This window comes from Leucoraja erinacea, chromosome 11 (genome assembly GCF_028641065.1).
Source record: "Leucoraja erinacea ecotype New England chromosome 11, Leri_hhj_1, whole genome shotgun sequence".
Classification (NCBI taxonomy): Eukaryota; Metazoa; Chordata; class Chondrichthyes; order Rajiformes; family Rajidae; genus Leucoraja; species Leucoraja erinaceus.
The window spans coordinates 1,195,493-1,213,252 of NC_073387.1; the positions used below are offsets into that span (position 1 = coordinate 1,195,493).

Consider the following 17,760-nt stretch of genomic DNA (forward strand, 5'->3'; position numbering starts at 1 on the left):
TTGCTTGCCCAGTGAGGCCTGGCTCTTCCCTTCCCCTTCCAAACATCATTCTCCTCTGAGTGCTGGGACCACAGAGTAATGTCCCGGCCAGGATAGCAGGACTGGCTCACTTCCTGAAGAAGTCTCTCCAATAGCCTCCCTAACACTGATGTGATGCTCACTGGCCTATAATTTCCTAGATTATCTCTGTATCCTTTCTTAAACAAAAGAACAGCATCTTTACTCTCCATTCTTTTGAGACCTTGCCTGTGGCTGGAAAAGATACAAAGATTTTTGTTAGGGATCCTGCAATCTTCTCTATTGTTGCTCTCAATAACCTGGGATAGATCCCATCAAGCCCTATGGATTTATCCACCTTAATGCTCCTCAAGTGTTCCAACAACATTTCTACTCTATCTTGGCAGACAAAGAGGTATGCACGCACGCACACACACACACACAGTGAGAGAATGAAAGAAGGACGTCTTAGCCTTTGCCAACTCAAAATTGTTTCTATTTTAATGCAAGGAGCCTTATGAGCAAGGCTGAGGAATCAAGAGCATTGATTCACATGAATTGTTGCATCATGAAGAGATGATTAAAATGGAAGAACTGTCAAATCGACATTCTGGCGTTTCGACTGAGCGGCCATTCGGTAAGTTTGCTTTTAGGCGACGCAGTCTTTCGGTTCGTAGGCGTTTAGGCGTCCCGCCCTTTCGGTTAGTTTGCATTTAGGCGTCCTATCCTTTCGGTTAGTAGGCGTTTCGTCTTTGGACTCTTTCAGTTCATTGGAGTTTCGGCCTCGTTTCTATTCAGTTCTTTGGCTTCGGCTTCTTTGCTTCGGCCTCTTGTCTGTCGGCACCGCGTCCGCACACGGGATAAAATGGATGAAAACAAAATAAAACCGATATACTTAAATAAAAACTGAAATACTTAAACACGGAGTGGGTCAAACACGTCTGACATCATGTCAAGTAACTCACACATACTCACAAACATGGTACAAAGGTTGGTACAATGGTATTTATTGATAAGCACATATAGCACACTATAGCAAGTTGCTTCTACTGTACAGCAGCATAGACTCATTGCACATGTCGGGTTGCGATAATATGAATAGTGGTAGTAGGCAGAGCTTCTGATAATAAAGCACTACATTGGTTAGTAAGTAAAGTAACTAATCTACAGTCACACACCACTAGATTCAGATACAACTTACATCGGCGATGGAACACTACGGACCACTCTGGCACTTGTTTTTGAATTGCATTTTGCACAATTGTGGTTTTTTTTTAGTGTCTTTCTTCAGTCTTGTAGAATTTAGATGTAATTTACGCATAGTTTATGTTTGTGTGTTGCGTGTCTACATGTCTGTGATGCTGCTGCAAGCAAGATTTGCATTGTACCGATATCTCACCACACTTGTGTATATGACAATAAACACGTCTAGGTTGGAATCGACTATTGAATTAGATAAAACTATTGAATTGGCCGCCCCAAATATTACCTACTGGGGTGGGAGATTGAAACCTTCACCTGGTCCACCCTGTGTCGACTAATGCAATCAACCCGACGTGCACAAACAAATAGATCAAATAGAACAAGTTGTCCTACAACTTTAAGCTGTGCACGCCATACGCAAGAAGATATAACCTGCTTTGACACATGTATACTAACTCTCTCTGATACGCTCACATTTGCTCAATCAATCAGCACTTCAAACTTTAATGCTGGATTATTGGAATTAAAATGTTTCCATACATAGGACACAAATTAACAAAGTAATAATCTCAACAGCCAGGATTAATTTAGCAGTTTGAGTGAGCTGCTATAACAACAAAATGCTGGAAATACGGGTTCAGTGAAGGTGCTATGAAATGAGTGCAAAAGTGTCAGAGAATCAGTGACGTGGTGAAATGACACAATCCCAGTCTCATAATCCAATTGAACCCGAATCCTGCTCTGAGATGGGATAACTGGCATATCAGTGCGTTCATTATCGTGCCAGAAAACAACCGAATCAGCACTCAAATATAAACACCATGAATGAGTGGTTTCCCCAAACCAAGAGTACTGCCCCACTCTCTTTATACTGTCATACGCAATCCCCATGCCCCATTGTTTCCCATCGCTCTCCGCATCCCAACAGTGGGATCCCGAGGAAATGGCTTCACAAGAGAACACTTGGTAATAATCGGTGAAGCGCTCTGGGTTATTCGGGTAGCTCTGTTCTTGCTCAGCCAGAGTTACTGCTCTGTGATCATCAGACAGAATCAAGTAGAAGTTTGCTGTCTTTGGGTCCAGGAACATCAGTGGCCTTTTCCCTAGAGGGAGAAATGAGTTTAGTCAGTCAAGTTTATTTTGCTCAGATAATTCCACTAGGTGGCGCCATACGACGGCAGCCTCAACAACGGTCTGTCTTGTCCTTTTCTTCTTTTGTTGTTTTTAGTCTGTTGTTAAATGTATGTTCTAGTCAGGCACGTGCCGTGAGTAATTACTCAGGGTAGGCAGTCAGTCGGCTTTAAAAAAAATCTTAAACCGCGCATGCGCAGATTGTTCTCTCCATAAAAATAAAAAATAAAAATAAGTGACAATTGCCCAAGGCTTCTAAATCTCCTTCATTTTTTAATTACTGAATGGGTGGGGGACGGAGGATGAAGGCAGGTGGAGAGATGGTGGGGAAAACGGGAGCACACAGGGACGTTGAATCAGTTGTCATCCATCTTATTGAATGACAATACTAATTCAAGGGACCAATTGGAGGGAGAGTTCCTTTCACAGCATGTGGAGAGTCTGTGCCAGGGGTTAAAGTTGCGGGGAGGGCAGGAGTGTTGAGAAGGAGGGGGTCGGAGATCATGTCAGTAACTCACTAACTGCTGCCGCAGCGCTCCGGGCACGGACAGCAGAACTGGCCGCCACTTCCGGGAAAGGAAGCAGCTCAGGTGACTGCGAGCGGCCTCGGGACCAGACAGCAGAACCGGCTGCCACTTCAGCGCCTTCTGCCAGCCCGCTTACCTCTGGCAGAGCTCTCCGACTAAACATCTCTCAGCTGCCGCTCGCCGGCTTCGCTCATGTCAGTCGCTTCCCGCAAATCCTTAAATTCCCACAGCCGAGTAACCTCAATTGGTCCCTTGAGTGCGCTGTCGGAATTTAAGGATTTGCGGGAAGCGGCTGATATGATTGAGGCCGGCGTGCAGCAGGAGAGAGGTTTTCAGATGGAGAGCACTGCCAGAGGTGAGCGGGAACCGGCAGAAGGGGCTGTCCGATCCCGGCAGCCACTCACAGCCACCAGAGCTAATTCACTCCCCGGCCACAATGCGGTAGCTTCATGCCCGGAGCGTCGCAAGTAGGTTACTGGCCCCGATCCCCTCATTCACAATGCTCCTGCCCTCCCCGCAACTTTACCCCGGGCCAGACTCCCCAAACACTGTGAAAGGAGCTCTCCCCCCCAACCTTCCCACCCCGGGAAATACGGTATTTAAAAACATAAAGCACCAAGAAATGTACTTACTGCATTATTGGTACACAAACTCCATTCTTCTCTCTTTATTTCCTAAGATACTCTTAAAATAATGACAATCCATATTTGAAAAACCCGCCAAGAAACTTGCGCTGCGCCTGCGCAGACTGCAAAGGATGAATTTCTGCTGCCTTCAGCCCCGCTTGTCATTGACGGCTTGAAGCAGCGCTGACGGCACGTGGGCTGCACAGACCTTCACGTGTTGCAAGTGCTACGGTTGAAAGGCACGGAGAATTATGCCCACCTAAGAGATCGATCTCTTAAATAGGCATAATCCACCCACGCCTTTACTATTTATATTTAATAATTACCATTTCATAATTTTAGTCAGGGAAGGCAGTGCCTACCTTGCCTACCCTGACGGCACGTGCCTGTTCTAGTGTATCCTTAGTTTTACATTATGTGGGGGGGTTGGGGGAAACTTTCAAAAACCTCTTTCCTCGACGGAGATGCAACTTTTTCCGTATCGTATCTCCGTCCGCACCTCGGCCTAACATCATGGAGCTGACAGTCCCTTTGCTGTGGATCGACTTTTGGGAGCCCCAACCGTGGGAGCCTGGGGACTTAACATTGTGGACCTTGCGATCCCTTTGTCAGGGATCGATTTCAGGAGCTCCAATCACGGGAGCTTGGTAACTTAACATCATTGAGCTGGCGCTCCCTTGGTTTGGACCGACTTCAGGAGCTCCAAGCTGCAGGAGATTTGATCGCCCCGACGTGGGAGCTTCGATTCACCAGACGTGGGAGCTTCGATCACCGACTGCAGGAGCTTTGATCGCCCCAAATGTGGATGGTTTAACTGCCCCGATCGCGGGAGAAAAGGAGGGAAGAAGATAAGACCTTATTGCCTTCCATCACAGTGCGCTGTGGTGGATGTTTTTGTTATTTTTTATGTATTTGGGTGCCTTGCTGCTTTTTTGAATGGCAGATCAAAATCCTTGTATGTTCTTACATACTTGGCTATTCTTTGTATCTTGTATCTTGTAGAATTTACTGATAGATTCAAGGTAGAATTGTCAATATTTCCTGGAGAGTCAGGGTCCCATATTACCAATAAGAATGCATGTAAATATGAGAGTGAAGGACACACAGTACAAACACTGCAGTGCCGCAGTTAATAACACTCTCCCTGCTGTTTGAACCCCATAAACACAACTATCTTTGTCATAATCCTAACTACTCTTATATTGGACAAAAGCTGCTTATTCTTACTGGTGCTGCCAATATGTCATAAGGTCGTAAGGTCATAAATGATAGGAGTATAATGAGCTCATCAAGTCTACTCCACCATTCAATCATGGCTGATCTATCTGTCCCTCCTAACCACATTCTCCCCATAACCTCTGACACCTGTACCAATCAAGAATATATCTATGTGTAAAATAGAACTGCAGATGCTGGTCTAAATTGAAGGTAGACACAAAATGCTGGAGTAACTGCGGGTGAGGCAGCATCTGTGGAGAGAAGGAATGGTGACGTTTTGGGTCGAGACCCTTCTTCAGACTGATTTCAGGGGAGGGGGGCGGGACAAAGATAGTATGTAGGCGGAGACAGTAAGTAGTGGGAGAACTGGGAAGGGGAAGGGGATAGATAGAGAAAGCAATGGCTATCTGAAGTCATCTGAAGGGCTAGAGAAGTCAATGTTGGGGTGTAAACTACCCAAGTGAAATATGAGGTGCTGTTCCTCCAATTTGCGCTGGGCCTCACTCTGACAATGGAGGAGGCCCAGGACAGAAAGGTCAGATTGGGATTGGGAGGGGAAGTTGAAGTACTGGTAGATCAGGTAGGTTAAGATGGACTGAGCGGAGGTGTTCAGCGAAACGATCACCGAGCCTGCGCTTGGTGTCGCCGATGTAGAGAAGTTAACAGCTGAAACAGCGGATACAATAGATGAGGTTGGAGGAGGTGCAAGTGAACCTCTGCCTCACCTGGAAAGACGGTTTGAGTCCTTGGATGGGGTCGAAGGGGGAGGTAAAGGGACAGGTGTTGCATCTCCTGCGGTTACAAGGGAATGTACCCGGGAGGGGGTGGTTTGGGTGGGAAGGGACGAGTTGACATGGGAGTTTTGGTCTCTGCAGAAAGCAGAAAGGGGTAGAGATGGGAATGTGGCCAGTAGTGGGATCCCATTGGAGGAGGTAAAAATGTCGGAGCATTATATGCTGTATGCGACGGCTGATGGGGTGGAAGGTGTGGACAAGGGGGACTCTGTCCTTGTTCTGAATGGGGGGAGGGGGAGTAAGAGCGGAGCTGCGGGATATCGAGGAGACCCTAGTGAGAGCCTCATCTATAATGGAAGAGGGGAACCCACGTTTCATAAAGAATGAGGACATCTCCGATGCCCTGGTATGGAACACCTTATCCTGGGCACAGATGTGGCACAGACGGAGGGATTGGGAGTAGGGGGTAGAGTCTTTACAGGAAGCAGGGTGGGAAGAAGTGTAGTCAAGATAAATATGGGAGTAAGTAGGTTTGTAGTAGATGTCGGTCAATAGTCTTTCCCTGTGATGGAGACGGTGAGATCTAGAAATGGTAGGGAGATGTCAGAGATGGTCCAAGTGAATTTGAGTGCTGGATGGAAATTAGTGGTGAAGTTGATGAAGTCGTGAGTTCTGCATGGGTGCAGGAGGTAGCACTGATGCAGTCATCAATGTGGCGCAGGTATAGTTCGGGGATAGGGCCAGTGTATGCTGAAACAGTGATTGTACGACTTACCCTACAAAAAGGCAGGCATAGCCTGGGCCCATGCGAGTGCCTTTAGCTATGCCTTGGATTTGGAGGAAGTGGGAGAAGTTAAAGGATAAGTTGTTGAGGGTAAGGACCAGCAAGAGCTGGCTGCTCTTGAAAAGGATGCGCAGTCGTCTTTCTTACAGTTTGGCTTTCTTCCCAACCAATTGTTCAAGCGCTTTTGATTGCAACATGCGCCTTAATTTAGTTCAACAAAGAAACTGACAAGTTACTAAAGAACCTATGTGGAGGAGAGTATTGCAAAATGGAAATTGGATGGTTCTGCGGTCTAGGAAGAAACTGAAGGCTCTAAGACCCTCCTGGTGGGGGGATGGAGGTGTAGAGTGACTGGACATCCACAGTAAAGATGAGGGAATGGGGCCTGGAAAACGAAAGTCAATGAAGAGACAAAGAGCGTGTGAGGCCATAGGTATGGAGGGATTAGACCAGGGGGGAGTCAAGGTATGTGGAAATTAATTTGGTGGGACATGAACAAGCAGAAACAATGGTTCAGTCAGGACAGTTCTGTTTGTGAATTTTGGGGAGAAGATAAAATTGGGCCATGCGGGGCTGGGGAAAGATGAGGTTGGAGGCTTTAGAGGGCAGAGAGCCGGAGTTGATTAAATCAGTAATGGTGTTTGAGATTAAGGCCTGGTGCTCGTCTGTGGGGTCATGGTCCAAGGATAAGTCGGAGGAGGTGTCTGAGAGTTGGCGCCTGGCCTCAGACCGGTCGAGGTCAGCGTACCAGTCTACCACGGCACCTCCCTTGTCGGCGGGTTTGATTATCCAGTCGGGGTTGCTGCTGAGAGAGCGGAGGGCTGTACGTTCGGGGCGGAGAGGATACAGTGAGTAAGGGGAGTGGAAAATTTGAGGCGGTTGATGTCCCGCCGGCAGTTGGAAAAGAAGGTAGAGGGCCATCCGGGGGGATCCAAGAGGAGGGGGTCGGTCTGTTGCAGACGGGAGAAGGGGGGGTCATCACTGGGTGGTGAGGATGCCTAGAAATGAAAAGGTCTAAAAATCTATAGGGGGTGTCCCACTTGGGCGACCTAATCTGCGAGTTTAGAAGAGTTTGCCCTCGACTCAAACTCGCAGCATGGTCGACACATGGTCCTAGGAGGTCCTATGAGGTCACTGGAACTCTCCTTCATGCTTGAGGGAAGTTCCCGCATACTAGGTCGCGGAAAGTTTTTCAGCATGTTGAAAAATTTTCCGCGAGTAAAATTTGGTCGGCATGGTTCTTTTTTATTCGTAATGCAGTGGAGTGGGGGCGCTATGTAGTTACAGGCATTCCAGGGCAGCCATGGGCAATCTCCTTCGCTGACCGGGCATTAGAATTGGCTCATTGGAGTTTTCAGGACCAAGGAAAACCGACCGGTAGGTAAAATGCCCGCTAAACTTTATTAAACATTGTCTGACTTTTTTAAAAGTGTCTCCACTGCTTCTCCCCCCCTCTCTCTCTCTCCCTCCTCTCCCCTTCTCTCCCCCCCCCTCTCTAAAGGATTTACCGTACACTGTGCAGCCGTCTTTTACCTTCCTCTGCATTGTGAATTTCAGACAGCGCTTCCCCGCTTCCCTGGCCCCGCCTTTGTGATGTGTGTGTGTGTGTGTGTGTCTGTGTGTGTCTGTGTGTGTGTGTGTGTGTGTCTGTGTGTGTCTGTGTGTGTGGTCTGTCGATCCAGCTCGCGGTTTCATCGCTGATGGTCGATCCAGCCGCAGTGGGACAACCCCTTATCTATCTCTGCCTTAAAAATATCCATTGACGGCCTCCAAAGCCTTCTGTGGCAAACAATTCCACAGATTCACCACCCTCTGGCTGACCAATTCCTCCTCGTCTCCTTCCTAAACAAACCTCCTTTAATTCTGAATCTATGACCACTTGTCCTAGACTCTCCCACTAGTGGAAACATCCTCTCCACGTCCACTCTATCCAAGCCTTTCACTATTTTGTACGTTTCAATGAGGTCCCCCCTCATTCTTCTAAACTCCAGCAAGTACAGGCCCAGTGCTGACAAATGCTCATCACACGTTAACCTACTCATTCCTGGGATCATTCTTGTAAACCTCCTCTGGACCCTCTCCAGAGCCAGCACATCCTTCCTTAGATATGGTGCCCAAAATTACTCAATATTCCAAATACGGCCTGACCAGTGTCTTATAGAGCCTCAACATTACATTCCTGTTTTTGTTTACTAGCCCTCTTGAAATAAATGCTAGCATTGAGTTTGCTTTTTTGCTACCGATTCCTTGCAGATTAACTTTTTGGGAATCATGCACTGGCATTCCCATGTTCCTCTGGATTCTCTCCACATTTAGAATGAGATTCTCTCCCGCCTTTATTCCTACTACCAAAATGCATGACTCCACACTTTACCACACTATATTCCATCTGCCACTTCCCTGCCCACTCTCCCAACCTGTCCAAGTCCTTCTGCAGTGTCCCTGCTTTCTCTACACTACCTGCTCTTCCACCTATTTTCGTATCATCTGCAAACTTGGCCACAAAGCCTTCAATCCCCTCGTCCAAATCATTAATATACAACGTGAAGTATGTCTGAGTAATACTTTACCCGATCTATTCAGCCTCTTCTGGATTAGATGAGATTCGGCAGAGAGGTTCAGGGTGAATGCTGATTTGTCTACATCAGTAACGTCCTGTGCTTCAATCAATCTGTGAAGAATGATGGAATATTTCAACATTTATAATGGGAATTAAACCTGGCAATAATACAAACCTATCAGCCAGTTTTTATAAACCTCCTCTGCACTACAAATGAAGACAAATTTAATTCCTGGTGATAGACACAAAATGCTGGAGTAACTAAGCGGAACAGGCAGCATCTCTGAGGACTGTTACCAGAGATGTGCCACAGGGTTAGCAGCTGTTTTCCACATATATTAACAATTTAGATGAGAATGTGGGGGGCATAATTAGTAAGCTTGTGGATGACACCAAAATTGGTGGTGTGATGGAGAGTGATTGTTATCTACGATAAAACAGAAAAAGTGAGCTAAAGAGGCAAATGGAAGATAAGTGAAAATCTATGTATTTTGATAAGTTAAACCAGGGCCGAACTGAAACAGTAAATGACAGACCACTGTGGAGTGTTGTAGACAGCGACACCTAGAGGTACAAGTACATATTTCCCTGAAAGTGGCAACACAGTAGACAAGGTGGTGAAGATGGCAGGTGACATGCCATCGGACGGAACATCCTAGTTGGGACGTCACCTTATATATATGTGTGGGAAATTGGTAAGAACGCAACAAGGGTATTATGTACTGTTCTGGCGGGCATACTATAGGAAGGATGAAATTGAGCTGTAGTGATCACAGAACAGTTTCACAAGTATGTTGCCAGGACTTGAGGGATTGAACTGGCTTCACCGTAGGAAGGAGAGGGTAATGGTGGAAGGTTGTTTTTCAGACTGAAGGCCTATGACTAGAGTTATAATATCATGCAGTGTGGAAACAGGCCCTTTGGCCCCTTGTACACACCGACCCCATCTACACTAGTCCCAACTGCCTGCAATTAGCCCATAACCCTTTAAACCTGCCCTATCCCTGTACCTGTCCCATTGTTTCTCAAATGTTATGATAGTACCTAGTCATCCAAGCTTCCTTACGCTCACCTGCCTTGCCCATCACGCTAACAGGAGCGTGCAAGGCCTGTTATTGTCAGCATCTTTTACAACCATCCCAGTTTCCTGATGTGCCTTTTTCTTCAAACAACCTACTCCAGTCAACGTGAGCAAGTTGCTGTCTTATACCCTCAAAGTTGGCCTTATGATAATTTAGAATTTTAACTTGTAGGCCCGCCCTCTTTTTATCCATAACTATCTCAAACCTAATAGAGCAGTAGTCATTGGTCCCAAAAGGCTCCTCCATGAATACCTTATCCAATTTCCTCTCCCAATTGCCCGACACTAGATCAAGCGTTGCCTGTGTGGGGCCCCCCCAAATATTGCCGGAGGAAACTCTCTTGAACACATTTGACAAATTCCACCTATCTAAACCTTTTTACATTATGACATTCACAGTGCATATTGGGAGAGTGAAACCCTTACTAGACAACCTTTTTAGTTCTGCAACTGCCTGCAATCTCCGGGCATATATGCTTTTCTAATTCCTGTTGACTATTTGGGGACCTGTAGTCGCCTCCCAACAAGGTGATCATCCCTTTCTTGTTTCTCTGCTCCAACCATGTAGCCTCATTGGACAAACCGTCAGTAATGTCACTTGTGACCACTGTGCTAACATCCTCCTAAATCAATGGCGCAACACCCCCTCCTCTTTTACCCTCACTTCTGTCCCTCCTGAAGCACCTGTACCCTGGAACATTATGCTTCCAGTCCTGCCCCTCTCTTAGCCAGGCTTCTGTCCTAGTTGCACCTACCTATCCATTCCACGAGCTTCTCGGTCTTACGTATTAGACCTCTTGTATAAGTTAAACCAAAAGTCCTTCCTCTTTCCCTGCCTTTCTGCTCCCTACTCTGTCCACTAAACTTTCTTTCATCACCATCCATACCATTCTCCAATTTCTCACCTGCTATGGTGGTAAATTGGCCATCAGTCAGGGTATTGAGTATAGAAGTGGCATACATTATAGTTGTATTTGGTTAGCACACATTTGGATTATTGTGTTCAGTTCTGGTCACCATGTTATAGGAAGGTTATGATTAAGCTGGAAAGAGTCCATAGAACACTTACGAGGATGTTGCCAGGACTTGAGGGCCTGAGCTATAGGGAGAGATCGAGCAAGCTAGACTATTCCTTGAAGCGCAGGAAGCTAGGGGGTGATCTTATGAAGGTGTTTAAAATGATGAGGGTAATTAACAGGGAGATTGTGCAGAATCTTTTATCCAGGGTAGGGCAATCAAGAACCAGAGGACATATGTTTAAGGTGAGAGGGGAAAGATTTAATAGTAACCCAAGGGGCAACCTTTTCACTCAGAGAGTGGTAGGTGTATGGAATGAGGAGGTAGTTGAGGCAGGTCAAATAACAACATTTAAAATACAGTGCATTCAGACCCCTTCACTTTTTCCACATATTGTTACAGCTTTATTCTAAAATGGATTCAATTATATATTTCATCCTCAATCTACACACAATATCCCATAATAAAAAAAGCGAAAACAGTTGTTTAGAAATTTTTGCAAAATAATTAAAAATAACTGAAATATCACATTTACATAAGTATTCAGACCCTTTACTCAGTACTTTGTTGAGGCACCTTTGGCAGTGATTACAGCCTCAGGTCTTCTTGGGTATGGCGCTACAAGCTTGGCACACCTGTATTTGGGTAATTTCTCCCATTCTTCTCTGCAGATCCTCTTAAGCTCTGTCAGGTTGGATGGGGAGCGTCGATGCACGGCTATTTTCAGGTCCCTCCAGAGATGTTCGATCGGGCTCAAGTCTGGGCTCTGGCTGGGTCACTCAAGGACATTCACAGACTTGTCACGAAGCCACTCCTGCGTTGTCTTGGCTGTGTGCTTAGGATCGTTGTCCTGTTGGAAGGTGAACCTCTGCCCCAGTCTGAGGTCCAGAACGCTCTGGAGCAGGTTTTCATCAAGGATCTCTCTGTACTTTGCTTCGTTCATCTTTTCCTCGATCCTGACTAGTCTCCCAGTTCCTGCCGCTGAAAAACATCCCCACAGCATGATGGAAGACGAGTGTCTACCAAAGCAAACCTTCTGCTCCCAGCTTAAAGAAGGCAAACGTAAAAGAGGCGGACAAAAGAAGAGATTCAAAGACGCCTTAAAAGCCAGCATGAAGAAATGTGCAATCGACATCAACAATTGGGAAACCAATGCCAAGGACAGGAAACTCTGGCGAACCATCATCCAAGAAGGAACAGCGACCTTCGAAGCCAAGAGATGCGCAGAATTCGAAGAAAAGAGAAGAAAACGGAAAGAGAGGCAGCAACAACCATAGCCCGATCTGCCATCTGGAATTACCTGTCCTGAATGTAGGTATGTTGCAAAACCTACCTTCAGTGGTGCTGCAGTTCTGCCGCTGCCCGTGTGCGCGACTTTGGCGCCTTTGAGAGGGGGGCGGGTTTAAAACGCCGTTTTCTCTAGGCTATTGAAATCGAGGTTGTTCAGCCTGCTTAGTTGCTGACGAAAAATCGCTGCAAAATTCGTTCGCTGCAGTTATTTTTAAACTAAATTGGATTATTTAATTACTATAGTAGAATAAAAATCATCCTCTAAAGCCACGAACGCCGACAACGGGACGGATCTCACGTAGGAGACAAGGCAAGGTAGGCTGTTTATTTTTACATTAAAAAGTGTTTCTTAAGATCCCCTTATTCAAAATTTTAAGTTGCGAGAAGGTGACTTGGGGGCCCATCCGAACCGGCAGTGTTTTTCATGCCGACATGGGCTTCAAAATCACTGCAATCGCAACGTTCCAAACCAGCGCGTTCCACAAAATCCCACTCGCAAGCTGATTTAAACGGCCATTAATTTACAGCAATTAAACACTTCCATTTGGCCTATAAATTAATGACAATGAGATTTTTAAATCATGTTTTATCGTGAATTCTTGTGTGAATGTTCTTTGGACACTTAGGCTATTTAAAACTGTAAATATTTTCTTAAGAAATGGATAGATGTTTAGATCTAGTAATTGAATTTTGGAATTAGCTACAATTGGGTAACTAACTAATTATATGCTTTAATTTCAGGTCATCCAAGTTTCATATTTGTTTCAGAATGTTTCAGAATGCTTCAATCTATAATAACTGAAAATGTCTTTCAGTTCTCTTAATTTTTAATAAAGGTATGGCCATTTGACTGTCCTTGAAGTCAATGGAAAAGCAATAGGGAAGAAGATGCTAATTTCAGAGTATGAAAATGGCCATAACTTTTTTAATACTGAAGATATGAAAGTGAATTAGGTGTCAAATTAAACTTCCTTTTATGCTTTATCTGATGGGATAAATTGCAGACTTGATTTTTAAAATCTCAAAATTTTGTAACATTGCTACTGAATACCGAAGAACTTTCAAAGCCAGGATTGGACATCAGCCACCTGAGAGTCCATAAAAACAACTGAACGTAGACCATCATCTTCGACCTCGAGGGATAGCCACCACAAGTCAACAGCAACAGTGATACCAATGATCTTGATGAGAAGTTGATGCAGTTGGTAATGGAACAGGTTACCTCCAATGTTGTAGACCTCGGCTGGTATTCCGTCGAGTCCAGCTGCCTTATTGTTTTTCATCAAGATCTGGATAAATGAAGAACATCCGACATAATCTTCACAATGTGTCAATTACAAGAAAAATGTTGTGAACATCTTCAACCTTTGTACATGGCATTCATCGACCTCACTAAGGCCTTCGACTTGGTATCAAGGGAACTCTTATGGGAAATCCTATCCACCTATGGATATCCTGAAAAGTACATTCCAATCCTAAGACTCCTCCACGATGACATGCTTGCCACAGTTATGGCCAGCAACAGCAACTGTGAGCCGTTTCAAGCCAGAGCAGGAGTGAAACAGGAATGCGTGATTGCCCCAACACTGTTCACCATCTTCATTGCGACAACCACCCACATCATCCAGGACGACCTACCCCCAGGAATCGGAATCGTCTACAGAACAGATGGCCCGTCCCAAGTCCAAAACTAAGTCTTCTATGAGCTCCCTCATCGAGTTCCAATACGCAAACAACAACTGTGTTGCAGCTCTCTCAGAAAATCATCTACAACAGATCCTGACTGCCTTCAACAGTGCATACACGAAACTTGGACTTACCATCAACTCCAAGTAGACTCAGGTTATCTACAAATCATCACCAACTGAGACAAATCGCAACGAACCGTCAATTCAACTTGGTGAAACAACCCTGGAAAATGTGGATCACTTTCCATACCTTGGAAGTCACCTCTCTTGACTTTAATGACGAGATCCAACATTGTCTTAAGTATGCTGGAACAGCTTTTGGACGTCTTCGAACGAGAGTATTTCAAAATCGTGACATCCGAACAGACACCAAAATGTTAGTGTACAAGGCAGTGGTGATTCCAACGCTCCTGTATGCATCAGAAACCTGGACAACATACCGACTCCATCTGAATACACTTGAAAAGTTCCATCAAAGCAGCTTAAATATCAACTGGGAAGACAGAAGAACCAACGTCACCGTGCTAAATGAAGCAAAAACATCTAGCATCGAAGCCTTTGTCATCAAGAACCAACTAAGATGGGTCAGTCATGTTGTTCGGATGGAAGACGAGCGTCTACCAAAGCAAACCTTCTACTCCCAGCTTAAAGAAGGTAAACGTGAAAGAGGCGGGCAAAAGAAGAGATTCAAAGACGCCTTAAAAACCAGCATGAAGAAATGTGAAATCGACCGACAACTGGGAAACCAATGCCAAGGACAGGAAACTCTGGTGAACCATCATCCAAGAAGGAACAGCGACCTTTGAAGCCAAGAGATGCGCAGAATTAGAAGAAAAGAGAAGAAAACGGAAAGAGAGGCAGCAACAACCAAAGCCCGATCTGCCATCTGGAATTACCTGTCCTGAATGCCGAAGAACTTTCAAAGCCAGGATTGGACTCATAAGCCACCTGAGAGTCCATAAAAACAACAGAACGTAGACCATCATCCTCGACTCGAGGGATAGCCATGACGAGTCAACAGCAACAGTGATACCAGTGAAGGTACACAAAATTGCTGGAGAAACTCAGCGGGTGCAGCAGCATCTATGGAGCGAAGGAAATAGGTGACGTTTCGGGCCGAAACGTGATACCAGTGATCTTGATGAGAAGTTGATGCAGTTGGTAATGGAGCAGGTTAGCTCCAATATTGTAGACCTCTGCTGGTATTGCGTCGATTCCATCTGCCTTGTTGTTTTTCATCAAGATCTGGATAAATGAAGACGTACCAGGAGACTTTAGAGACTCAGCAATCGTTACCATTTACAAAAGGAAAGGCGATCGATCTGACTGCGGGAACTATCGTAGAATTTCCCTATTGGTAACAGCAGGCAAGGTCCTCGCTCGCATCATGAACAACCGACTCAAGCCTTTAGCCGAGAAGATCCTTCCCCGTAGACATAAGCCGGTTTTAAACCATCACGTGGAACAGCCGACATGATCTTCACAATGCGTCAACTACAAGAAAAATGTCGTGAATCAGAAGGCTACGTTCCAGCAAAACACCACACACGTCATCACCTTGGCAAAGCATTCCAAGCTGGGACACCATGCAATACTTTTCACATTGCGCATGTTGATCAATGCATTTTGTACATGCATCGTCTGCTGCTTTAAAGTTCATTTCTCAGCCGAATGTAGATGCGTTCATGGTTTCCTCTTCATTTCATTCTTCCTGTCTAACAGATATCCGAGTACAGGTGCACAACCTTTTATCCGAAATTCAAAATAACGAAAAGCTCCGAACACCGGACATTTTTTCGGTCCTTGAAGAAAGGTCCTTGAAGACGTTCACCGAGGGCGGCCCGCAGAGGTGACAGCGGAACCTCCGGTCGGTCCTCGAAGAAAGGGGAACTAAATCCCCATTCATAAAAGAGAAGATGAGGGTATATTGCGCGGGAGGGTTAATAATTGACAATCTGCTGCTGCCTGCCCGCTGAGTTAAAAAGTTCCCACGGTAGACTACACAGTGTATCGTGAGTCTACCGTGGGAACGTTTTAACTCAGCGGGCAGGCAGCAGCAGATTGTCGCTCCCTTCAGTTTCACCCCACCTACACCCCTCTGCTTCCCGGCCATGTGTGTGACTCCTTCCCTCCCCTCTCCAGCTCCCCGCCCATTGCACCGGCGCGGGGGCTTTGCACTGTCTTCACGTCGGCGATGCCAGCAGGTCAGTGCCAGTCACCGGAGACGTCAGGATCTATGGGACACCGACCCCCAGGCCCACTGCAAGCACGGAGATCCCAGAGACCCACAGCCAGCAGCAACTCTAGCCCAGCCCCGTTCCAACTCCAGAGGAACCCGGGTTGCGGATGAGGGGGCGCAGCTCGGGCTGTGAGCGAACTGCCACTTGTCGCCGTAACGGCCGTTCGGGGAGCGGGTTCCTGTTGGTCCTGACGTCTCCGGCCACCCCCCTGGACAGGAGCTGAGACAGGGAACTGTACCGCCCTTGCCCTCTCCCTCTGCAACTGCAAACAACCCCACTCTCCTGCTCACCTGCAAGGGCGGTACAGTTCCCAGTCTCAGCTCCTGTACAGGGGGGTGGCCGGAGACGTCAGGACCACCAGAAGCCGCTCCCCGATGGGCCGCTACGGCGACAAGTGGCAGTTCGCCCACAGCCCGAGCTACGCCCCCTCATCGGGACACCGACCCCCAGGCCCACTGCAAGCACGGAGATCCCAGATCAGCAACTCCAGCCCAGCCCCGCTCCAACTCCAGCAGAAACTGATGGTGTGCAAGGTACGTCTTGTTCTTGGGGTGGCGGATGAGGGGGCGCAGCTCGGGCTGTGGGCGAACTGCCACTTGTCGCCGTAGCGGCCCATCGGGGAGCGGGTTACTTTGGAGGGGGAGGGGGGTATTGTGCTGTTTGATCGCCCCCTGCTATCCCAGGGACAGGGAGACACAGCGGCTTTTGAGAATGGTGGGCAATCACTTCCAAAGTTCTGCCCACACAGTCAGTATACCTCTCCTACACTTGTCTCCCGCACTAAGATCATCTCGCAGAGAATGATCCCAGCCTAACCCTCCCATTTCTCTCCTATTCTGCAAGAAAAAACTACATTGAAGACTCAAACTCACGATCGAGTAACTGCCGGGATCGAGGCGCAAACTTGCGGATATGAGCCGAGCACTCTACCACTGAGCCAGCCGTTAAAATCTACGATAAAAATCTTCCATTCCGAAAGCCGAAAAATTCCGAATTACGAAAAGTGTCTGGTCCCAAGGCTTTTGGATAAAAGGTTGTGCACCTGTATCTCTAAATGAAATAGCCCATGCCTCTCCCATATCCAAGTCACCACCAGTAACACTGCAAGCCATGGTCATTATTACTCAAGGATCAACCATTCACCGGCTCCACTTTGAGAACCTTTCACACAACATCCCACTCTCACTCTCCCAGTCACAGGAATGCTCACAGCCAGCAGCAGACGCCAGATGAATGAAATGTTCTCACCTGGAAACGATCGGCTTAGAGTTCTGCAAATAAAAAGAGAAATAGGATCAATCAGTAAACATCTCATACCCCATGTCAACAGACACCAATCACAGGCGGGAGAGTGCAGAGGGTCAGAGTGTAAACCTGGTGGTGCTCATCATAGGAATACCTCATAATCCCACATTCTACTGACAATTATACTGAAAAAGCAGCGGTACTCCACAGGCAGGAGGTACTAAAATGCAATGGACACAAACATTCTCAGAGGAGGGCACGGGCACCACCCATTCCCAGAATAGAGCATGAAAACCCTCTTTAGAAGGGTTTTGCAGCACCAATATTAGTGGGACAGAATTGAAGGGGCAGCCACGGACACCTGCTGAGCTTGGTTGAGGAGGCATCAATGCAACCGGTCAGTAATGAGGGCCACCAAC

General features: G+C 46.6%; 1 protein-coding gene across 1 annotated transcript in view; it reads right to left on the minus strand.

Annotated features, from left to right (window-relative positions):
* Nucleotides 1-987: 987 nt before the first annotated feature.
* Nucleotides 988-17,760, minus strand: part of LOC129701408 (E3 ubiquitin-protein ligase TRIM21-like) — a 40,272-nt gene continuing 23,499 nt past the window's right edge. The window contains exons 4-6 of the mRNA XM_055642561.1: nucleotides 17,345-17,367; nucleotides 8,791-8,891; nucleotides 988-2,303 (exon numbers count right to left, since the gene is read on the minus strand). Of these exons, the coding sequence (XP_055498536.1) occupies nucleotides 1,783-2,303; nucleotides 8,791-8,891; nucleotides 17,345-17,367 (645 nt within the window). The 3' untranslated portion in view covers nucleotides 988-1,782. The remainder of the gene's footprint in view (nucleotides 2,304-8,790; nucleotides 8,892-17,344; nucleotides 17,368-17,760) is intronic.